This window comes from Pollachius pollachius (genome assembly GCF_949987615.1).
Source record: "Pollachius pollachius genome assembly, chromosome: 5".
Lineage (NCBI taxonomy): Eukaryota > Metazoa > Chordata > Actinopteri > Gadiformes > Gadidae > Pollachius > Pollachius pollachius.
Window position 1 is genome coordinate 13,967,739 of NC_136938.1, and position 24,921 is coordinate 13,992,659.

The 24,921-nt window shown below is 46.7% G+C and overlaps 1 protein-coding gene across 14 annotated transcripts in view; it reads right to left on the reverse strand.

The window, feature by feature from the left end:
• The window catches only part of herc1 (HECT and RLD domain containing E3 ubiquitin protein ligase family member 1), an 88,973-nt gene that overhangs the window by 36,952 nt on the left and 27,100 nt on the right, over positions 1-24,921 (reverse strand). For 11 of the 14 annotated variants that reach the window (XM_079736056.1, XM_079736052.1, XM_079736053.1 and 8 more), the window contains 23 exons: positions 24,628-24,742; positions 24,293-24,413; positions 24,006-24,177; positions 23,092-23,431; positions 22,593-22,713; positions 22,295-22,346; positions 20,706-20,977; positions 20,059-20,274; positions 19,724-19,844; positions 16,990-17,227; positions 16,615-16,787; positions 7,689-7,844; positions 7,489-7,595; positions 7,096-7,206; positions 6,829-6,999; positions 6,253-6,492; positions 4,395-4,478; positions 3,557-4,092; positions 2,154-2,817; positions 1,357-1,633; positions 793-1,003; positions 294-460; positions 51-164 (listed from right to left, as the gene is read on the reverse strand). In XM_079736056.1, coding sequence (XP_079592182.1) covers positions 51-164; positions 294-460; positions 793-1,003; positions 1,357-1,633; positions 2,154-2,817; positions 3,557-4,092; positions 4,395-4,478; positions 6,253-6,492; positions 6,829-6,999; positions 7,096-7,206; positions 7,489-7,595; positions 7,689-7,844; positions 16,615-16,787; positions 16,990-17,227; positions 19,724-19,844; positions 20,059-20,274; positions 20,706-20,977; positions 22,295-22,346; positions 22,593-22,713; positions 23,092-23,431; positions 24,006-24,177; positions 24,293-24,413; positions 24,628-24,742 — 4,779 coding nt within the window. The remainder of the gene's footprint in view (positions 1-50; positions 165-293; positions 461-792; positions 1,004-1,356; positions 1,634-2,153; positions 2,818-3,556; positions 4,093-4,394; positions 4,479-6,252; positions 6,493-6,828; positions 7,000-7,095; positions 7,207-7,488; positions 7,596-7,688; positions 7,845-16,614; positions 16,788-16,989; positions 17,228-19,723; positions 19,845-20,058; positions 20,275-20,705; positions 20,978-22,294; positions 22,347-22,592; positions 22,714-23,091; positions 23,432-24,005; positions 24,178-24,292; positions 24,414-24,627; positions 24,743-24,921) is intronic. The other 3 variants (XM_079736050.1, XM_079736046.1, XM_079736047.1) reach the window with 2 other exon arrangements.

A 24,921-nucleotide genomic window follows, 5' to 3' on the forward strand; every position in this document is an offset into this window, starting at 1 on the left:
TGTGGTTCTAATTATTCCAGAAAGAAAGAGAAAGAGAGAAAGAAACTGACCAGTAGCTTCCAGGGCCTTGGTGATCTGTCGCAGGGAGAATCCCATCTCCAACAGGGGCACGGTGGCCGCTGGAGGGGGGGAGGTTGACAGTCGACTGCTGGGGTCCGAGAGAGCTGGGAAATACGAGTCACTGGTATGAATATAATAACGTGAGTGAGTGAGTGAGTGAGTGAGTGAGTGAGTGAGTGAGTGAGTGAGTGAGTGAGTGAGTGAGTGAGTGAGTGTCTGTGTGTGCCGCTTACAGGTACCGGTCCTATTCTGGTTCCTGGAGGGCTGCGTGTCAGGAGAGGTGAGACTCTGCCTGCGACAGACCTCGTCTGATGGGGAGGTGGGTAGAGAGGCGACTGGGGGCGTCTGAGCACAGCGGGTGGGGAGAAGGGTGGTAGATGGATAACTGGAAAACATTTGCCTGTAAAGGGAACATAATGTCGACATGAGAGCCTGTCTTTAAAACCGAGACGGGAAATGTCTGTATCTCTAAGTGATACTAGATATTTACTGTCTTAATCTTACGCTGAAACAGGAGAAAGGTGGAAACAATAGAGCGAAATATGTTTTCTAGCAGGTTCCTTATTCAGTTGTTTATTAGTGGTGTTAAGGTAGTTGAATTCTAATGCTACTGCCAAAGACAGAATTTCCTGGTGTGGCTAAAAGACAATATAATAATTGTACAGGTGTTGAACGTATCAAAAAATAACAATAAAAAAAGAAAAGAAAAGTAAGTATTAAGTGTGTTCTGACCTGAGGAGGCTGAGGGGCATGACCCCCGGGGACTCGGTAGTCGGGGCAGTCTCCGTGTCGGTGACGGGCGTGGTGGCCGTAGTGGTGTCCTCCAGAGAGGAGCTCATGAAGGAGGTGGTGCTGGAGGCGGAGGGGCTGGTGGTCACCGGGGTCTGGGCCAGCAGGTCCCCCTCAGTACCTTCCCCCTCCCCTTCCGGCTCAGTCCGCACCCCTAAGCAGGACGGAACAACAGTGAACCAATAGAAACATGCTTTGGTTTCATCCGTTTATCACCTGTATCAGTCATCAGAAAAACTGATTTACCCCCAGCTTAACCCTTAAAAGAAGGAGAAAGAGGTTCATTGGAGGTAAAGAAAATGATGCGATTACAACACAGTAAATAACGAGCAAGCAAGCAGGTAGGTATTTTTAGAGCCCCTTTCAGTGCGCTTCACAGTGTAACAAGAAACACAGAATAAACAACAAATACTTGAAACATTGTGTAATGGTTCAGTCCCTGCTAGCTCTACTCCGTGAGATGAAGGTGTACAGCCTGCATCCAGCTGGTGTCTTAGCGTTGCTCACCGCCAGCCTTGGCCTTGGCTCCGCTGGGCTCCTCCAGCAGCCCGCCGACCACCAGCTTGTAGACCATGGCCTGGGCGCGTTCCAGGTCCCCCAGGCCCAGGGCCCTCTTGATGGGCGACCGCATCACCGCGCGCTTCACCATGTGTCGCATGAGGTACTGCAGCGCCGCACGCATCTCCACCTCCTCCTGGCACACGGGGGATGTGGCGGTCGCAGCATTGCCGGAGTTAGAGTTGAGGTCGGCGTTGTGCCGGCTGGCTGCAGCCTCTGGTAGCACCTTAACGAGGACAGAAGGGCAATGAGCGCTATCTATCTCTGTCTCAATATCTCTATCTATATCTATGACGTCTATCGTTATGAAAGCCACGATTACATTCAAGGCTGGCGTAAAACTAGGGCTGCACAATGAAGTGCATATTCAACACAAACATAATTGTTTCCTCTGCCATTAGTTAAATCATGCAAAGTTGAATAAAACAAAATGCTGAAAAGAAAACTTTGCATGTCATTTCCATGAAAAACTATTATAAAACATTACAACACAGCAAAATAGTGCACTCTCGAATGACAGATGCAATGCTTTTCAGGGTGCAAGATGTGTCCCTGTGCAATCGGAGTAATCCCTACCGCTGAATATATGAAGCAATGTGATGTGACGGTTTAACTGCGAATCTGTTAATCACAATGATTGATCACAGTCACAATATTGGGCAGTCCAAACCAAATCCTAACGATTGTCCTAACGGTTCAGCCCGGCGTTGCCCTTTGACGGGTGCCTCCTCGTGTTGGTTGTGTACCTTGGGTATGAGCAGCAGCTCTGCATACTTGCTGCAGCTGAGCAGGGAGCTCAGGGTCTTCATGGCCCCCAGGTAGAGATAGGACAACTGCACCGCGTGGATCTCAGACTGCGCGGAGAGCGAGGCGTCGTGGCTGCGTCCACCGTGCTCGTGGACCCTTCTCCTGATGCCCTCCCCGCCGGGGGGGTGATGGGGCGACCCGGGAGCCAGGATGCTCTCGCTGGCCACCGCCCCGCCGGCCTGCTGGGGCTGCTGTGGAGACCCCGTGGCGTAAAGAGAGATGTCGTTGTCCGACAGGGAGCTGGGCGCGGCGTGCGTCTTCACCTCGTCCAGGCTGTGGGAGACCCGCAGGTCCGAGGCAGGCCCAGCGACCAAGGGGGCAGGGTCCTTGGCAGAGTCGGCCCGCTGCTGCAGCTCGGCCTCCGGGCGGTCGTCGCTGCCCGCCGCCTCGTGGCCCGCCGACGTGCCGCTGCGGTGCCTTTTATCATGGCGCCGCAGGCCCAGCTTGGCGGTGGCGGTGTCCTCCTGGACGCTAGTGAGGTAGGTGATGTCGAGAAGCAACGCGGCGGTCAGGCCGCGGAAGCGTGCCACGTCGAAGGGCGCCGGCTCGCAGGGCTCCAGGTTGTACAGCGGAGTGTCACTAGGCGACCAGAAAGTTGGGAAGCTTTAATAAAAGGTGGCGAGGAGGAGTAAAGGTGAAGACAAGGAAAGAAGGAAGGAGAAAAACAAAGTGAGGGAGAGGGCAGGATAGAAGAAGAGCATGCGTGGCTAACACATAAAGAAGACGCCATGGTGGATGAGTCTGCAATGATCATGCGTGCCAAAGAGGATGGTCCGAAATGGTTGCTCCACACTGGATCAATGAAAGGTTATGTTTGATTGATGCAAGGGAAAATTATGAGATAGAATGCCCATTAGAAAGCCACGAAGTAGAGAGGCAACATAAGTATTCTCATGGCAAGCAAAGTATCAAAAACCTTCTAAAACCAATTTCAACAAAGTAGATGTTCCATGTAAAATTCCAGAGCATGTTGCAACCAGTGATTAGAATTTGGCTTTGTTTCTTATTTATGTATATTTATTAAGATCAAATATGCAATGTTGAATAAAAGTGTGTTGTTAACACAGTTAACAGCTGTGGGTTAAACAGAAGTAAAAAATGTAGTGGTAAGCGGATTGGTCAGTGTTGAACGAATCACTGGTTATTATGTTGCACAGCGGTTACAACAACAACTCTCTATGGCAACAGCATCTATGGTCATGCTTCAAAGAACGGCATGCTCATTCTCATGCCACTGTAAAGCGCCCTTGAGTGTGAGGAAGGCGCTTCATCAAAAAGAGCTCAGTAAGAAAAAAACGGATCGGTACACACGGAACACAAGCGGCGGGTCCCCCAGCGGTACCTGATGGTGATCTCCGCCTCGTCCCACTGCACCTTGGCCGAGGTGCTGCCCTCCTTCACCACGCCCAGCAGGGTGGCGTGCCGTCCCGTCTGCTTGTGCACGCAGCGGCCCCCGACGCGCAGGCCACCATCGGTGCCGCCGATCACCGCTAGCACGGGCCACACCTCTGTGCACAGCGTCCGCAGGTGCTGCTCCGAAAGCTCCCCGAGGCGGCCCTGGCGGCCCCGCTCCTCCTGGCGGACGGCTGCGTCCTGGCTCTCCCTCTGGGCGTCATGCTCCTCGCGGCTCTGCACTGAGCGACTCTTCTTCAGCCTCTGGCCCCCGCCGGTCGCCGACTCCCGGAAGCAGGCCTTGATGGTGTGGAGTCGCTCCACCATGATCTTGTTGATGCGGTGCGTCCAGTGGTCGGAGCGGTGCAGGATGCGGATGAGCTGCGTAGTGGCCTCGGCCAGCACCGTGGCCACGGGGCTGCAGACCGGGTCGCCCGGCAGCAGGTCCCGGGGCGTGCCGCGCATCTGCATGTCGCAGATCTTCACCTGGACACACGGTTGAGAGCATCGGGGTTCAGATCGGGACATATTGGGAAGCAGGCACGCAGACACACCGAAAACCAAGAGGTTCGGACGCTGGTTCAAGATGTATACGCAGGGATTGAGAGATGTAAAATTACAATAGGCAACCTACCATTTTGTTCATTTTCTTATTACAATACTTGGGCAAACACAAATTGTTGCTGTAGCGTGACAACTACACTATTATATCCTGAGATGAATATTACGCTTGGACAGATACTACATTTTGTTCAATGTTAATTACTGTAAATCCCAGGGTGTCTTACCTTCTCCCCTGGATTACTGCTGTAGAACATAACACAGGGGTAGAGCTCAGTGGCGTCAACATCCTCAAAGGCCAACTTGGGTTCCTACGGAGAGTCGTTGGGTCAACGCAGTAAATATTTGTTATCTACAGTGACTAGGGATGTCACGATACCAGACATTTAGTAGTCGATACCAATACCAGTGAAATTCCACGATTCTCGATACCCAATTCAATACCACGGTAAAAAACAAAAACAAAGCAATAAATCCCATGTACTTCAACATACACTTGCATGTAGCCTTCAAGTAATGGATAAAAGTAAACCACTATAACATTACAAAAAAAGAACAGTGGAAAACAATATAAAGTGCAAACTGAGGAATTATTCCTTCTCCTTTTAAACATGGATAGTAAATAAAATAGAAATAGCTTATAAAATAAATCAAAAAACCCATTGATTTCTGTTGGAAGACTCATTACTCGTTGGAAATGGAAAGGGGGCTAGTTGTAGTCTTTTTGCTCGGTTCTAGCCCTACGGTTGAAAGGGAGAACCGAGCGAAAAGACTACAACCAAATATAAACAGCCCCCTGTCCGTTTCTGGTTCCGGTCCGGTTTTCGTTTCAATGGGATTTACAAAATGCCAAATAAAACATGACAGAAACTGTATTTCGCTACGATACTTGATTAGGAACATCAACGAACACCACTAACCACTTGGTGAGTTGCACATTTCTGAAAACTAATGTTTAGGGTTGTTTTAAGGACAGGTTTGTGATTTCCCATAGCCAGCCATTGTGAAGCAGGCAGGGGCGAATCGAAACTTCCAAATACCCGAGACAGGACCAATAGTCAACATTTCTGTATCAACCACTATATTTCATCCTAGACAAACCAGAAAGGGGGCTCAATGTGCTAAATACCAGAGTTGGCATTTAAACATGTGCCGAACACACAACTTTTTTGTTTTTGTTTTTGCATCGTCAGCTGATCTGCCGATCACTTGCGTCCCGAACCGTGAGGGTTGATCCGTACGGATCCTGGGTAATCTGCGATCCGTTGCACCACTATAAACTAATGAATGTAAGTGTTGCGTTGGATATACAAAGGAATGCATTGTTGACGGCGTGAAACATGTATCATGTTGAGTAAATAAATGAAGTGGATTAAACTGACGTGTGTGGATACGTTGTTAATGTAACGTTAACATGACTTGAAACTCACTCAACTTGAATTCTTTGAATAAATCTGGATGTATGTCTTTGAGGTGTTGAGATTAGTTGGAAGTGTTTCCTCCTTTTGTTTGAAAAGCTTGATGGCACCGTTTGCATATAGGTTTTTGCGAACCTATTATTAATCCCTGATCATCCGCCTGAAACGCAAAGTACTTCCAGACACGACTCTTGCTATTCTTTTTTTTGACGAGTCGAGGCGGAGCTGTCGCACTCGCTTCAGCTGCAGTTGCCATCTTACGTGTTCCTTTGGCATTTAACGGCAGACTTCAGCACTACAACACGTAGGTGTATATGCTGCCCACGTGACGCCCGGAGGAATTGCATCCCCGGTACCTACGGTACTGTAGAAAAACGAGTACTGTCACGTTTTTAGAATTGTTACCAAATTTTTATCGACTTGGTACTGAAGTATCGGTTCTCGTCACATCCCTAGGTTGCACTTGTGATTGTGTCAAGGCACTTAATTCCTGTTATAGTAGTTGGGAGGGGAGAGGATATCTTTAAGATCCCAATTATGATCACAACTACACAATCTAAAAGACCGATCTTGTGTCTCAGAAAATGACAACCTTAATATAATGTGAATGCCATTGGTGAATTGAACATAATTCATTCATCTCCCTCTCTCTTTCTCTCCCTCTCACCTCGCCGTTCTTGCCAAAGGAGATTGTGCGGGCCTCCATGTCCAGCACGCAGGTGATGAAGTCCCCCTGGGTGAAGCTGCTGAGGGTTAGCGTCTGTTCGCTGTTGTGGTAGAGGTTGCCACTGTAGGCGCGGTACAGCCACATGTCCGAGGTGGTGCGGTGGTTGAAGTCGTGCACAGGCCAGCGGGAAACGCCTACGCATGTGCCCTCATTGCCCCGGTTCTCCTTCACGATGTAAAACTTTAAAAAAATCACAGGAAAAAAGGCTGTAGTGTGTTGTGTGGGTTTATGAGTCAAATGGAGGGCCTATTGGCTGTATGTAGTACCATCAACACGGTATAGTACAGTCCTTAAGGAATAAATACACATGCCACGAAGAGGAGTCCTCTTCATGGAATTGCCTGGTGTTTTACAGCAATAACGTTTTTTATTACAAATAATCATCTGCGTGTGACCAATGTGGAAGGCTCTATAATCTTCCAAACTAAACTTCAGAATATCGTTTTCAATTGTATTTACCGTTCAAGCCAGATCTATTTACGAGCTTCATATTTGGCTGTAGCGGTGGCAGCATACCTTCCATTGATAGCATCCAGAGGAGATCCCTGTGGAGGCCAGACCGTAGCCTTTGCCCCCGCTGCCGTGGGTCAGCCCCTGGCTGTTCTCCACCACACAACACTGGGCCTTCTCTGGGTCAAAGGACACCTCCTGGATGGGCAGGTTCTCGTCCTCCTCCTCAGCGTCACCCTATAGGTCAATCCATCCATCAGTCACTGAACTGGCGGCCAAATGGTATTGAATGTAGGTTGGAGGAAAAGAACGTATGGTTGGATGGAAGCGTACCTGGAGCTTAAGCTCCTGCACACTCTCTTTGATCTGGATGCTGTGCTTGGCCCGGGCCACGGGCGCCTCCCACATGCAGTCGGACAGCAGGGAGAACAGACGCTCCACCACCTGGAACGCAACGCAGGACTAGGTTGGCTGCATCATTTATCATTACCCATATAAAAATCGAATTTGCCATCAGGCAACATAACGTTGCAAGGGTATAGTCTTATGTGAAAGTGTGTATGGTATTAAAGCTGTACTCTCGACACAGTTTTGTAGGTAGGTTCAAAGCAGGACAGACTGGCTTATCTGGGAGATAGGCCAGAGTGATTTAAACCATGGGATTTAGGACTGAGTTCTCTTCAACAACTTGTTCTTGTTTGTAGCTCGAAGCGGATCGAACAGTACCTGGGTGATTTGGTCATCCTCTACATTGGCCTCGCAGGCAGGCAAAATGGCCTCCAAGACATGGAGGGCAAGGAGTCGAGTTCTCAAGTTCCCTACAAGAGGGACTCCTGAGAAAGAAAAGGGAGAATCAAGGGAAATATTATTGTGAGATTCATTGAAAGTTATGGATTCATTCTTTGTGCTATGCGAGTGAACCGCACCTGAGCAGCATTTCTGGGCTGCAATATTAAGCAAGACTTCTGTCCATTTGGGGGAGGCCATCTTGGCCTGGATGGCCTGGGAAGATACCACTCTCCTGAGGAAGACCAGGAAGTCTCCTAGGTGCAGCTCGGCCGTGTGCTGCTTCCGAAGCAGAGCTTAAATAAAGAGGGGGAAATCATCATTACTACTAGCTTCAGTGCACTTAATGTGAGGATGATTAAAGCAGCTTCCCCTCCCTGTGTCACAAAGACCCCATGGACAATCGAGCAAGAGGAGGAGGGACCCCGCCAGAGGAAGTCCGGGGCCCCTACTGGAGCCAGGCCCAGACAGGGGGCTCGTCGCCGAGGGACTGGCGGCTGGGTTTGCGACAGAGGCGGGCTGGGCGATTTGATTAAATCTCTGATTTTTCATATTTCATTCATACATACATACATACAAACAGTTAGGCCTGTCACGATAACAATTTTTTCTGGGCAATTAATTGCCCTAGAAATTATTGCGATAAGCGATAATATTGCAGTTTTTCAACTAATATAATGATAATGGCATAATAATCAGTCCCTCCAGAAAAATGCGGCGTTTTTTTGTGATTGTTGCGGCCAAAAATCCTTGATTATGCGGCACGTTTTCTTAAAAAATGCGATGAAATATGCAGCATATTTATGCAATTTTATGCAATGAAATTGCGGGAACTTGCGAAAAATGCAGCTTTTCGATGACGTTCACGTCGCGTAATTACGTCACTTCATAACGTTCACGTGGCAACGGGGAAATGGCTGCTTTGGTGTGAAGTAAAAGCAACATTTTCAACTTTCTGATAAGACATATATGACTTTTTTGTAACGAAAATGCGGGGATTATGAAATCATGCAAGCCCCGCATATTTTGCGCGAAAATCTGCAATTTATGCGGTGAAAGTGCGGCATATTTGAAAAAATGCGGCCCCCGCATGAATATGCGGACTTTGGCTGATTACGCGTTGAATTATGCGATCGCATAATCGCGTTTTTCTGGATGGACTGAATAATGCAAGTACACCCTTTCGAAGATAAATAAACTTTTTTTTTCAAAGAACACTGGATCAGCTCTCATGCTGCTCGTGTAACGCCAGGGCTCCGCCTCCCACAGACCGTGCAACAAGTGACTGACACGTGACCAGGGGGTTTACTCGTTGTGCCCTGTAATTATGAGCCCGATTTCAACCCGGCATTTGTTACTTAGGCCTACTCTGCTAAATATATATAATATATATAATGTATAGAACGCCGGTCATTATCGGGAAAATAAGCCCCGACAGGGCGAACAGGATACTGACGCGCAGCGGAGGTGTCCTGTTCGCCCTGAAGGGGCTTATTTTCCCGATAATGACCGGCGACGTTCTATACATTATCCCGCTTATTACACGGCTACTTGCCAAAACGAAAAAAGAACTTCACATGGTATGTCTTCGTACAATATTTTGTTACCAGCATTCGTGGTGTTGATAAGCAGAGAAATAGTCCGCCAAAAACGTTGACGTTGCTTAGCAACCGAAGACGCTGGGGTTGACAAGTTACCGGACTACTATCTATGCAAGTGAACGGAGCGTTCCACGGCATTGAGAAGACCCGTGTAATAAAGGCCTATAATATTTCTGTTTATGGCACAGATTTCTTCTCAGATTAGGCCAATAAAGCAATGATTGAAAAAAAGAGTGCAAATGGAAATTATTGCGGCTGGCAAAAAATGATCGCTCATTTTAATTTATCGCGCAATTAATTGATTTATTGCTTATCGCGACAGGCCTACATACAGTCCTACACACATGCGTGTGTGTGTGTGTGTGTGTATATATATATACAGGGTGCGATTTGTGAAAAAACCAGAGGGGGGGATAATTTTGAGAAACATTTTAAAATGTTTCAAAATGAAGACGGACCCTGTGTATTTTGGTTGTTAATTATTACGATGTAATGGTGAAAATACTTTGGGTAGGGGGGATAATTTTTATCCCCACCGAGGATAAAAATAATTCAGCAGAGGGTAGGACGTGTAAACCAGAGGGGGGGGGATAATCCCCACCATCCCCACCGGCAAATCGCACCCTGTATATATATATATATATATATATATATATATATATAGTGGCAATCCGGCCCTTACACAGCGGCTCTGGGAGCCCAGGGGGCAGGTAATACAGGCAGTCTTCCACCCTTTTCCCCCAGAGGGAGCCAAGGACTGCATTAGAGCAGCCCCAATCAATGCAAACGGGAGACACCTGCGAAGGAGGCCAATCAGGCACAGGTGAGGGTATATGACCAGAGTAGAGACGTTGTCTAAGGAGAGGAGGTATGTGACCCATGCAGGAGCAGAGAGCGGACCGAGACTCCTTACCCGGACAGACCTTTGCCCCAGCACCCGGTCTAGAGGAGACCACGGGCTACACGGAGGGACCTCATCGGGATACCGGGACAGCGCGTGAGAGACGACCACAGCGTCCCCAGTGGCTCACGGAGCCCAGACTCTTTTTAGTTATAGTTTTCATTGACGGGTGATTCCCCTTTTTTCTGTTTTGGATTTAATGAACGTGCCTTTGTTGGCAGTTTGTGAGCATCAGAGACTCCTGTTCATTGCTCGGAGGCGGGGCTGATAGACCCGGGTCACCACAATACACAGACAGACAGACAGACACGTCCTAGGGACCTTTAAATCACATCTCTTTCTGAGCTTTTCTGTTTTCTCTGTGGAGGTTGGGGGCATTGAGCCAGAGTTGGCAGTTTTCAAAACTTCCACAGCTGAAGCTGCAGCGGTGAGCTATGGCCTCAAGGGGCGGTAATCCTCTGACACCTAGGTGGACACCCGTGGTCAGGGAAGAAGGAGAAGGAGGCCTTCCAGGATATGTTAGACTGGTGGACTCCTGATGCAATGGCAGGGCACCGACAGGCCCCAAGGGCTGCAGCCGCTGCCGGGTCGGAGGCAAAGCAGAGGACATGGGAGAAGTTCAGAGAGGCGATAGAGAAGGATTTATCCGGCACCTCAGGAGGGGAAACGGGAACCATCCAATTCAGGAGGTAGTCGAACACTGGAAGGATCACTTTGAGGAACTCCTGAATGCGACTAACACGCCCTCTATGGTGGAGGCAGACTGAGGCTGATGGGGGTTAGTCGTCAATTTACCTGGGGGAAGTCACTGGGGTAGTCAAACAACTTCACAGTGGCAAAGCCCCAGGGATTGATGAGATCCAGCCAGAAATGCTTTAAGCTCTGGGTCTTGAGAGGCTGTCTTGTTTGACAGGCCTATTCATCATTACGTGGGAGTCTGGGACAGTGCCAAAGGAGTGGCAAACCGGGCTGGTGGTTCCCCTGTTCACAAAGGGGGACCAGTGAGTGTGTGGCAATCAGGGGCGTTTCTAGGTTTCTGAAAGATCCGGGGCTTAGCCCAGGGCCAAAACGTAACTGCGCATGCAATTTTTGAAAATAATAACAAATAACAAAATAAACAATGTATGCAGTTTATTAATACCAATGGTAAAAATATCGATTTTCACAAACTTCCCTTTGTCTTAACAAAAAAGTGCCTCATTCATAAGCACCAACATTAAACATTTAGATAATAAATGAGTCACATAGTCATATATGTATTCTTCACATATTTTTATTAGTTTCACAATAGTATACAATGCAGAAATGCAGAAAGATAAGATGTTTAAAAGGCAAGAGCCTTTTAAACATCTTATCTTTCTGTAGTCATGCGTTTGTCTTTGTTCATTTCTTTTCTTCTACAGTATATCTGTCTTTACTTTACACTTTCCATATTGTGTATACTTGTACATTTGTCTGTGTATTATTAACTGTTACTCTACATGTATTGTCTTTGTTCATTTCTTGTTTGTAGTGAACTTTTTATTTTCACTCGTTTCACTGTTTCTTGCTCCTTTCTTTGGACCTTTGTCCTTTGAGCACAATTGGGCATCTCCTCGGTTCTACTTGGGCGAACCGGTCAATGACTTCACCATGGTCTAAGCCACAAAGTGCATCCTTCTCCACTGCCATAATAGCCAAATGATGTAGCCTCTCCTGGCCCATGGTTCTCCTCAGCCAGGTGTGGACACGGCGCAGTACACTGAACGACCGCTCACACGTGCAACTGCTGACAGGTATTGTCAAGGCTGCTTGGACAACTGAGCTCAAGGTTGGGAACATGTCTGGGTGAAGTAGCTTGTAAACACTGCCCATGTCAGAAACGGCACCTTCTCTCTTTCTTCTAGAAAGGAACTGCTTTGCCACCAGGATCTCCTCTTTTTTCAATGACATTTTATAATGTGTTGCAATCAGCTCTAGGGAATCCTCACAGAAGAAAACGGCCGCTGGGTTGCAAGCTTGAATGCCTCGCATTAGCTCTGCCCCCACATCAGAAAATCTGCTGTTTAGCTCAGTTACCATACGGTCAAGACATGGGTACAACAGAGTTTGTTTCAGCTGGTCTTCTGTGCCCAGATGAGCCCTTGTACCCAAGGTGGACTCTATTGTAAAGTCCTCCATCACCCTCTGCTTGTGCCTGCGACCACTGTGACTCTCACATATGTTGTTGGCATCATAGATGTGTTTTGCTTCATTGTAAAGCTTGTCTGCCATTTCATTGGTTCGGATGGATTTCAGTGTGTCAAGGACTGCATCTTTAAAGAGTGTTGCTTGGGCCAAGTCCACAGAATCTTTCTGAAGGTACAGGTGCAGCCCCTCTGTAGTTGACAGCATACTCCGGCACATGACCAGCAGGTAGACATTTGAAAACCTGGACAGCTTTGACAGTAATCCGACTGCCAGAGGTGTTGCACTCTCTTCCAGGCACTTTAAAACAGCTGGCAGATTGTTGAGCATTGCTCTCACAGACTTCACCTGACATGCCCATCGGGTTTTTGACAGCTGGACAAGCTCACTCTTCTTCAAGCCCAGGAGCATCTGGACATCAGAGAATCTCTGATGGTTTACGATTGATACACTGAAGAAACAGTAGACACTCTCCAATGTGTCAAACAGGTCACTGGCTTCTGGAACAGCCCTGCACGTATGGCAGAGAACCAGGTTCAGCTCATGAGCATAGCAGTGTACGTACACTGCTTCTGGGTGTTTCTCACGAAAGCGAGCTTGAACTCCACTTACTGAACCACTCATAACGGAAGCTCCATCATAAGCCTGAGCGACACACAGGAGATCATTAAGGCCATTCGACTCCAATACATTTTCAATTGCGTCAGTGATGCACTGTGCATTCAATCCCTTAAGGGTGACAAGTTCAAGGAGACGCTCTTTGACTCCGCCGTCAGCTGTAACATAGCGCACACAAACAGCAAGCTGTTCAACGTGGCCATCTCTTGCCTCATCAGCCATCACTGCATACATTTTCGATGCCTTGATCTCTTCTACGATGGTTGCAGTCACTTCATCAGCACAACATTCGATCATGCAGTTCTGCGAGGCAGGACATAGATATGTTGAATGAGAAGAGGCCTGGTAGTTCTGGAGGAAGGGGTCAAAGGTTTCAAGGAGCTTCATTACTTCTAAAAAGTTTCCCTGATTCAGGGAGGAGCTGGTTTCATCATGACCACGGAAAGCAATGCCTTGTTTCCCTAAAAGGCTAGTGACGGCCACAATGCGCCGCAGGTATTCTCTCCTTTCACTAATCTGACTGGAATTTCCAACATTCATTTGGTCGACAACATCGCCTTCTGTTAGCGTAGCTCTGTAATTCTTCCAGGCCAGGATAGATGACTTGTGGACAGCACTTGCCTCATGCTCTCGGTAGCTATCCAAGGCCCTTTTCCAGTTATTAAAGCCCTCACAGCTGAGGAGGGCATCTTTGCTGGCTCTAGGGTTGTGTTTCCCAAAGAGCTTGCATGAGAAACAGTGTGAAGAGTTTCTGCTCAAAGAATACTCCAGCCAGTCAAAAGATTCAAACCATTTGTACTGGAAAGACCGTTGCTGCTTTCCAAAACTAGTGGAGGGGTACTGGTCCCGTCTGGGTTGCTTTGGGCCTGTTTCTCGTGTCCCTAAATCATTCTTTCCTAACAGGTTCCCTATGCTCCCTGACCCTGAGCCACCTGTATTTCCAAAAAGGGGAAAAAAGCGAAATAAAGCTATGGCCTCCTTCTCCCCCCTTTTTTAAACATGATTAAATAAAACTCTGCTATCCACGGGCACTGGCAAGGATGTATACTGGGATACACTGCTGAATATTATACAATTCTGGACTAGAGATATTGGTATAGATACTCCTCACATAGCCTACAGGTACCTGCACTTGCACTTGTACTGTCCTCACTCTGGTCAGCAGCATCACTGGCAGCTGCATCTATGTATGCTGACTCTGCCCTTATCTCTGAAAATGTATAAAAGAATAAATAAAAAAAAGCTGTAGCCTACTGTAAACTTAAGATCAATATTCTATCAAATTATTGCATTTAGAAATTTTAATTTCAAACATTATAATTAGGTTACTAAATATGTTAAATACTACATGTAAGTGGTGTCATTGTGTTGCTCGTCAGTATTGCTTCCTCCTGCTAGTTTGCCTTCATTGGTCTCGAAACCAGGTCCTCTGATTTGCGACCACAATTGACCACCAAATAAACGTGTGTTCTATTAGTTATGCCAAGGACAAAACGACCTATTTTTTGGCGCAAGTGGGAGGTCTTTACCTCTTTTTATACTGAGAGGGAATTCACCAGGTCGACTTTGTTACATAGACACTCTTAACATAGCCTACAGGTACTTGAACTTGCACTCTCCTCCCTTTGGTCTCCTGCATGAACCCTGACTGCATCCTTATCTGCCATCATACCTGAAAATGAAGGATGTGCCATCATAAAACCTTCTATTCCCATTACCTCCTTGGCTGCCAACCACTTTTGGAGCAAAAAACATTGAAATCCTTCTTTGTGACATTGTTGTTTGCAGGTCCCAGGGGGTTGGGACTCTACAGCAGATGTCGTTATAATTCTCTGTTAACAAACATAAATGAGTCAGTACACTTATGCAGCCGGTCTCATTCCCTGTTGCCATGAGAATCATGTATTAACATAAATATTTCTAACTGTTATTCTTTTAATTTCATATCATATCTTCATATTATTGTCATCAACTTACAAAGCGGTCATTTAGACTACAGACGAAAATAATAGATATAGTAGCAGGCTTAATGCCTCTGGTCCATCACACTACTAGTCATTAACGTTAGCTAGCTAGAGCATTCTAGCTGCAGACAAAGTACATGATATACATTTGCATTCAATTATAACATTATATACATTTACCATAAGTAAGGTTTTCAAAACGTTTACAGACATTTTAATTACTGACATATAATAAAGACATTGTGAAATCTAGGGCTTGTGCTCACTACTCACCTGTTGTAAACAGTGAGAGACTGGCTGCTGAAGTGTACTGACGCACTTGTTGCTCTGTTCATGTGTGGTAAATGAGGGGCGTTCAAGGACCGTCGGAAAGTCGATTTTTTTTCGATTCTTTTACCAAAAAATTAGATTCGGGGCTAATCAAATTAGATCCGGGGCTTTAGTCCCGAATAAAACAGCCTAGTGACGCCACTGGTGGCAATTATAGGGGTATCACACTTCTCATCCTCCCTGGTAACATCTACTCGAAGGTGCTGGAAAGGAGAGTTCGGCCAATAGTCAAACCTCAGATTTAAGAGGAAATAGGCGGTTTCCGCCCCGGACGAGGAACTAAGGACCAGCTCTTCACTCTTGCAAGGATCCAGGAGGGGGCCTGGGAGTGTGCCCATCTTCATGTGTTTTGTGGATCTGGAGATGGCGTATAACCGGGTCCCCCGGGAGATAATGTGGGAGGTGCTGTGGAAGTATGGGGTGAGGGGGTCAGTCCTCAGAGTCATCCAATCTCTGTACTCCAAAAGCGAGAGCTGTGTCGGCGTTCTCAGCAGAAAGTCAGTTTTGTTCCCGGTGGGTGTTGGCCTCCGCCAGGGCTGCGCTTTGTTACCGATCCTGTTTGTGATATTCATGGGTAGGATATCGAGGCGTAGTCATGGTGGGGAGGGGTTGCAGTTCGGTGGTCTGAGGATCTCATCACTGCGTTTTGAAGAACATGAGGTCCTGATGGCATCATCGGCCTGTGGCCTTCAGCACTCACTGGATGGGCTCACAGCCGAATGTGAAGCAGCTGAAGATCAGCACCGCTAAATCTCAGGCCATGACTCTCAGAAGGAAACCGGTGGATTGCCTACTCCGGGTAGGAAATGAGTCCTTAGCCCAAGTGAAGGCGTCAAAGTATCTCAGGGTCTTATTTATGAGTGATAGGACTATGGAGAGTGAAAATGGCCGGAGAATCAGAGCAGCAGGGGTGGTATTGCATTCACTTTACCGCACCGTTGTGACGTAAAGAGAGCTGACCCGGAAGACAAAGCTCTCGATATACCGCTCGATCTTTGTTCCAACCCTCACCTATGGTCATGAAGGATGTGTGATGACCGAAAAGACGAGATTGCGGATACAAGCGGCCGAAATGGCTTTAATCAGGAGGCTGGCTGGCGTCTCCCTTAGAGACAGGGTGAGAAGCTCAGCCATCCGTGCGGAACTCGGAGTAGAGCCGTAGCTCTTCTGCTTAGAAAGGAGTCAGTTGAGGTGGTTCAGGCATCTGTTAAAGATGCCCACAGGGCGCCTCCGTAGGGAGGTGTTCCAGGCATGTCCAGTGGGGAGGAGCCCTCGGGGAAGACCCAGGTGGAGAGATTATATCTCAACACTGGCCTGGGAACACCTCGGGACCCCCCCCCCCCCCCGTCAGAGCTGTTCAATGTGGCCCGGGAAAGGGAAGTCTGTGGCCCCCTGCTAGAGCTGCTGCCCTCGCGACCAACCCCGGATAAGCGGTTTTGAAGATGAAAAGTACCTACAAAATTATTATGATTTACTCTCAGTGTACCTCGAAAGTCTTTTTTGTCTGCGTCAGTGCCATCGTCTTGTTTGGTGTCTTCTTGGTCCCTGCCAGAGGAGAGCAAGCTGACGCCAGCCTGGGACAGCAGGTTCTTCAGCTGACTGCACAGCAGGTCCAACAGAGACTGAACAACCTTGGGACCCAGCTTGTCTGCATATGTCCTGCAAGAACCAGAGAAGACAGCAGTTGTCACAATCATGTCTGTGAGGATGCTAAATGGCTTACAAATTTATATTTCGTCAATAAGAAAACATTTAATAAAATAAAAACAAATTTAGAAATGTATAAAAATTAGGAGATAAAAAACTAAAAACAACTACTATTGAGATTGTCTCTCTCTCGCTCTCCTTCAGTGTTCCTCACCCAGTGCTGATGGCCAGGATCTGCAGAAGGCGCGTTGAGGCCACCTTGAGGGCCGTGCTGAGCTGGGACACTCCAGGCTTGTGCAGCAGCTGCAGTGGCTGACCAAGCATAGTCTCTGTGCCGCACAGCTGGGACAGCACGTTGAGCAACCCGCTGGAGATGGCCAGGGACACGTCCACCGGCTGGTAGCGCACGCTCAGCGCAAAGACAGTGACTAGCAGGAGGCGCTGCTGAGCTTCTATGGTGATATGGAAGAAAATAATAGGAGAACAGAAAAGTGACGGGGGGATATAGTGTTTAACCGGGTAAGGACAACAGCAGCTGGATTGGGCCCTTAAGGTGTATTCACAACCAAAAAGAAGGTGTGGCATGAATCCATACAAAGTCAATGCAAAAAGACGCAAATTTTTAGCCGGAAAAACCTGCAGCGCGAATTGATGAATGGCGCGAACACCCTGGGTCTGTGCGAATTTTACTTCCCAACATTTCGCGTGATTCTACTCACGGAAGCATAGACTATCAGCATTTACTCCCTGAAGTCCAGAGTGAACCGCAACATGGAGGAGAAAATGATTGTTGCCATTTGCAAACACCTGGAGCTCTAAATCTATATAACATAATAATCTATATAATATACAATATCACATCATGCAGTGTGAGCCTTCAGGTGATATTATTAGGGGTGCACAATAATTATCGGTCCGATAATTATCGGTTTTGTTTTGAATTGTTAGCTTGAGGATGACGATAATAACAATGGTGGGCGAACAAATTTTCATGACCGTATGTCAGAAGGCTGAGGATTTTTGAGTCTTTAAAGTTCTAAATTGACTGCTTTAACACCCCCTATCATCCTATTTTGATTAACTTAAGCCTGGTTAACCTTGACCTATGCTTATTTAAGTCCACCAAGTTTGGTGATGATTGTCTTAAGTTGACCCCGCCTTTAGTCACCTAACATTGATTGGGCTAATTTGGACGTCCAGCCAGCATTTTGTTACAGGTTCTGGCTTCCCTAGGAATGTTTGCTCAGCATGAGGAGATACAAATGTCTACAGGATTAAATGACTGTAGGTGAAAGGGGTCAAGAAATATGGCTGCTCAATGTATGCATTTTCAGTTTATGGTTATAATGCCCCCTATGGGCCAATCTGGATAAAATTATGAGAGGTTGCATTTTCAGTTAATTGTTTTAGAGCCCCATATAGCCCGATCTGGATACAATTTGGAGATGTTCATATTGCCCCTTGTGCCTTTGACTCCACCAAGTTGATGATTGGGTTAAGTTAACCTCGACTTGTGGCTTAAAGTTAAATTTGGACGATTTTGAGCCTCTGGCGCCCATGTTGTTTTGTCAATCGACTTGCAATTGGAACTTTGGTCTCCAAAAGCAACTAAGTTAGTCCCACTCAAATCAAACATAATGTCTATGAACTGTGGTGATTATAGTCACAGGCCACGCCCATTTTGATGCCACACCCTGAATGAAAATATGTTGATTTTATCTTGTTCAGAATTTGATTCTGAACAACTTTTGTATTGGACTCAAGATCATAAGAGTCCATTTTGATGTTGATATAAGCATTTAAGTCTTTTCGCGTTTTAAACTTTTTAAAATCTTTATTGTACAGACTTCGCTTTATGTCAGATTGAAGACATTGGTCCATAGATGATATGTGCTAAAGAATTTTTGTCCTTGTGAAAAAATGTAGGATCCTTAGGGTGAGTGTTTTTAACAAAGTTCAAGATAGTCGTAAATGTATCCAAATAAAAGGTCCTAGGTCCTTGAGGTATATTTGTTCACCATGAGGATATGCATGTGTGAACGCAGTTTCATCACTAAGTCAGAGCGGTTACGAGATATGTTTGTTCAAAGTTTGCATTTTTGGACTGTTGCCATAGCGCCACCTTTGGACCAATCAGTGTAATATTTGCTCTCTGTTCATCTTGAGACAGCCTCTACAGCTGTACTAAGTTTCATAAAAAGAGTGCGAGCGGTTTAGGCTGTGTAACTCAAACGTGGCAGAATAATAATAATAAAACTAACACTTAAAACAGGTTGCCTTCACACTTTGAGCTTGGCACCCTAATTACAATAGGTTGGCTTCACACTTTGTGTTTGGCACCCTAATAATAATAATAAAACTAACAATTACAATAGGTTGCCTTCGCACTTTGTGCTTGGCACCCTAATAATAACGGGCTTCAGCATTGCTATGCGTTTTAGCAACATCGACGATGTAACTGAATAAGAGTATTCCATGTCTCATACAAGCAGCATTGGGGCTTTTGAAACCAGGATCTTCTGGCTGTAACGATGTTGATGTAGCTTTTGGAAATTGGGTAACATTTTCCACATTAGAATTTTGAACTTCACCAAATAATTGATGTTATTTATCTTTACATTGCGTCATTGCCCTTGCCATTGTTTGTTTGGCACGAGGCTGCATCTCTTTCAAATATCACACTATTCCTACACCATCCATTGTTTCCAGGATAAACAGGAACACAGAAAGATACCAGTAGGGCTTTCAGTCATCGCTCGGATGCACTGGCTTTCTCATGTATCGTCTTGGATAACGGGCATGGACCATTTTCTGATTTGTGGTTTATCTTCTTAAATCATGCTTACTTAAACCTTTTACCATTTAAAAAGGAAAAAAAGAGATCTAGGGTTGTTTTGTGCATCAAATAACAACGACCTGGTTCTGGTTAAAGTATGAAAGGGTTGTACCTATATGGTGCTTGTTGGCCTGCAGGGCCCTCTCAAGTGTGACAGATAACTGCTGGTAGATCTTGTGTACAGCAGTCTGGATGTCCATCTGAAGGCTCCTCTTTGCAGCTTTCACACCATCCTACAAAATACCAAAAATCAACAGGCTAACATAAGGACCATCTTCCTCTATGTAAAAAAGAGACTCCCTTTAGATAAATAAAAAATATAATCCTCAAATATGAAACATAGGTAAACATCATGGTCATCATATGGTTTTAACTTGCGGATGACTCCAAACACCAGCTATCACCTTATTGGTATAACTGCGTTCAACCAGCCTGTAAGCCTTGTACCTGGTAGTGGTGCAGCTGAACGTCTCCCTTGAGCCCTCCGGTGCCCACCGTGCCCAGGCCGAAGCAGCCGGCCAGGAACTGCAGTCGCACCGAGGTGAGCAGGGAGGAGGACTGGAAGGCAGCGCTGGAGCGGCCCAGGACAGGGCCCTCCTGGCTGCCCTTCTCCTCCATGCCAGAGATAAGCACCACGATCTGGTGCAGTGCTTCCAACCGCAACTACAAGCAAGTTCATTCTAGGTTTTTTATTACAGTGACTATCCATCGAAAGGCTATTAATCCGAGGCCAGCATATTGATAACACTCAAACCAACATCGAGAAATATGCAAAAGACAAACCTTATGCATAGGACATGTGATTGTGTCTCAAATCAGACTTCAGACTAACATCTACCTCAAATCTGCACACTAACACACACAAAAATCTGGGTGAAAGGGGCATTTCACATTCTTTCGCTTCATATTTGTTTTGACCAAGCATGTTGTTGCAGGCGGGGATCTGTAAGCATGTAATTGGCTAACCACAAACAAAAACAGGCTTCCCATCCCCACGCAAGAAGTGGTTTACAGCATAGTAGGACTGCTGGAACGCAGATAAAAAAAAAGGCATAAAGACAAAAAAAGGCATAATGAAATGGTAAACACAGTACCTCTGCCCTTCTCTGCTGCTGCTCCATGGCCAGCACGGTGGCCTGGGGGCTGGTGGACATGCCCTCATCGGGCTCCCTGAAGGCGGGTGCCAAGCCCACGTCGCCGCTGATGAAGCTCACCATGTTGTCGATGAGGGCGTGCACGCCCAGCGAGCGGCTCAGCTCCAGCTCTGAGTCCTCGTAGGACAGAGCCGAGCTATAGCTCCGCTTGCGACTCAGCTTGGCCCGGAACCATGACTCGGCCAGGGAGTCTGGAGAGCTGTACAGCAGGCCTGGCCCAGGGACAAGGGGGAGACGGGGAAGGGAAGACTTCACCATCACTTGATCATGAACCCATGTACTGAGGAGGCTGTTAACCATAATATAACTGCCATGTTGTGTGATGCTTTAAGGTTACTCCGTCATCGATAAGCCCTAGGATAAAATGTGATGCTTCAACAAGCCTGTTTCAAATCGAATTCCAACACTGAGATTTTAAAAAGTGTTTTTGGTTGAGAGTTTTAGGTGGGGCATGTTATCCCTGTGGTTATGACCTACGCCGACTTTGTGATACTATTTTAGTACCCTAGTTGTATGCAAGCGTTGTACATTAAAATGCACCACACAACGTAGCGCTATACGATAGGTGTTCGGTAAGCCTAGCCCTCTATCGGACGCGGACACAAAATAAATCACTGCTCCGACGGAGCTTTACCATCCACACACATGGCGTTATACTATAAGTGTCCACAAATCAAAACTTTCTCTCTGACGTTGCTGTCAACCGCTGCCCACACAGAGCTTTACGTGTCCAAACAAACAGTGCCGCGGCCCGCCTGCACCCTTTGGTCTGACTCCTGAGTGCCTTCCAAAAGGTGCTCAGATGTCACTTTGGGGACCTATTTCAGTAACAGTGATACATGGCATAGATTACCATGTTGACAGTCATACAAGACAAATCAACATATTTAAAACAAATTAAAACGTTTTGGGTTCACTGGCTCTTTAAACACTTCTGATATTTAATGGGATAAGCAAATTAACAACCTTGGGTTGGTTGCTTTTTTTTTATTTTAGTATTTAGTTACGATTAAAGTTAATATCATCAGAATTTTGGCAACAGAGATGCAACATTTGTGTATTAGGAATCAGTTTCCTGTAAATGACCGAATATAGTTAAGGCAAAATGGAATAGTCAAGCAGGCTTGCATGGTCATACAGGTATAGTAAACATTATAATTATAACTTTTCTCTTATTAACTCTTTTTAAGGAATATATTTTTCCAGTAAATGCATGGCTGACACATTGGAATGCTAAAGAGAAAATAGGCTATAGAGTGTTGGGCTATGGAGAGGTAAGGATGGAGCATCACATTCATGGAGCGGAGCAGCAGACTGTATAACAGGAGCTGGGGGACATGCCATTGTTTGCTAGTTTGGAGCTCCTCTGGTTTTTAGGGCTCAACTGCATGAAAAGCAGTAAATAAACGACCTTGCACAGAAATCGATGGACAAAAACAACATGAATCAAGAATAACACAACGCCAACATGTATGTCTTCATCATCACTCTACAATCTTAGATTATATTCAAGGTGCTTATAACACTACCTCTTTTTTTGTGAGAGAAGGCCAGGTCCAGGTCCACATTTCTCCTGCCACTCTGAGAGAAAGCAGACAAATCATCATGTCATCATGGCTTTCACACACAACAAATACCTACAGGGCATGCAGAGAGAAAGAGATGACATTTCTACTATGTCATATGAACATGAATAACAACAATCATGAGCCACCAGTGAAACAGAATAATTGCCATAAAGTCCACAAATGTGTGTCTGTGTAAAAGGTACTGTGTTTGTGGTACGTATGTTGCAACAGTTGTGAATACATCAAGTGTATTTCCTACCAGGGCGTAACTCTCTTCGTCTGACTCGGGCTGGGAGAGGTCTGACTCGCTCCGAGTCTTGAGCAACCTGAAGCTGGGACTGCTTTGCATAGAGTGGCTCTCCGCACTCAGACTCTCACTCCTACACACACACACACACACACACACAGTATGGCTTTTCTAAAGTGAAATGCTTGCATCGTCTATTATCATGGTAGAAGATAGATAGTTGAGCTCTACGTTGTATGGCAAATTACCCTGTATTTACAATTAGAAAGTACCAGTTTTTATATTGTCCTAACATTATACAACTTATATTATTTGCTCAACATGTATAAATAGAAATAACAGCCTGTGTAAAATACTAGGCAATTTCAAAGTAAAATTAAGTGAAATAAAAATGTCACAAGAAAATGTATTCACGGCATGTGTCCACCACCATCTTCAATGAGGAACTCTGTCGTTAGAAAACCATCCCTTCCGAATGAGACCGGGGGGGATGCTACGCGTTTGAGCTGACCTGGTCATGAAGATCAGGCCCTCCTGTGCTCCCCCGCCAGCTGACTGGACCTGCTCCTGCTCCAGGCTCTGCCTGCTCGGGTCGCCCAGGACAGGGCTCACCCCCAGCAGCAGCAGGGCGCAGCGGTGGATCACTGAGTTGCAGGCGGCTGTGTAAAGGTCCTGGCCCTCGGGGGGCCCGGCGCTGCCCCTCCTCTCCTCCTGGGAGCCGGGGGCCTCCTCCTCTCCCCCCCTTGGGCCGGGGCAGGGGCCCTGTCCGGCGCCGGCGCCGGCGCTGCTGGCCCTCTCTCTCTCGCGGCCGCGGGCCGCCTCGCGTGCTGAGAGGAAACATTGAAAGATTTCTGTGGCGTGCAACGCACACAAAAACACACACACGCACCAAACAAAGGGTTAGGGAAGCTTAGGGAACAAACATAGGCTGCGTGTAGCGCCACTTGTTAAATGGGACGCCAAAATAATCCTTAACGTAGTTGAAAAAGACAGCCCAGGTCAGCAACAGCCAGGAACAACTATATCCAGTATTTCTCTTGAATATCTCAATAGCTCTTGGGAGATTTGTGGAATATGCATGTGCATGCAGTGTATTAAAGTACGATAGAAAATAAAAACCTGCAACAGTCGGGGCTGTCAAGGCGAGGCATGCAGAGCACAAGGCATAGTTTAGCAGGTCCAGCTAATCCTGTTGCACAGAGGAAGCTTAATAATGTGTGAATTTGACAGAGCAGGAAGGAATAACTGGACCTGGGTTTGTTGCTATTGCAAAAAAACTGTAAAATAACGTTCATTTTAGTTGGAATCTTCCACATCTGAGGAACAATGACAATAAAGCAGACACCAGTCCATGCTGGAGGCGTCGACCCTGAGGAAGTGCACTACTGCCAAGGTGCCTAAGGGCAGGCGCTCCGGGGGACTTACTGCCAGCGGTCATCACTTCGTGGTCCCGGTCCTCCTCCTCCTCGTCCTGCTCCTGGTGGCCCTGGTCCCTCTCGCGGTCCTCCCTCTCCTCCCGCTCCTCCACCTCGTCGATGGTGTGTTGGAACGAGAACTCCTGGGGGTCCGCCTCCAGAGAGTCCTGGTTTTCAGAGATCTGTAGGGGAGCAGCAGGCGTCACACCGAGGTCGGGGGGCTCACCCTGTGCGAGGGGAGTCATGGCAAAGGCAGTGCGACGTTGACGATGTGCATGTTGTCCCCTGCCCACTCACTCGGGTTTCTCGCGAGGAGGAACGGGTCTGGATGAAGTCCATGTTCTTACACGCCAGCAGGCGGTTTCGTACTTTGTACACACTGCGGTACACCTCTGCCAGAGCCTTACACGGCTGGTACCTAATGAGACAGAAAGGATGGCTGATCAACCGGAGCTACAGCGAGACGGGCCAGAGTCACTATGGTACTTTACCTGAAGGACCATTTAAAAAACACCATAATTTATGTTATCAAAAAAATACATATTCTAGATATGATGAAATAATACGAAAACAGCAGGGAAAGTTAAAAATGTAAATGTTTATATCGCCTAATGTCGTTTGTTTTTACTCACCTTCCCTCTCCGCAGGCCTGTCCCAGGAGCGCTGTGTGTTTCAGCAGAGCTGCCAGCACAAACCTGGACACCGTGTCCAACAGAGACTCATTACTGAGAGATGCGTTGTCCCAGTCTGCAACAAGAGACGCCACAGCAAGGCTATTTGTAGAGTCGCTATAGAGTTGATATCACAAACATTGTCAGCCATTTCAAGGTCTTGAGGTACATATATATGTGATCAACGCTACGGCGGGACAAGGAACAAATAGACTTAGTTAGTGCTGGGTTCAAATAATCGATATTATGATTAAA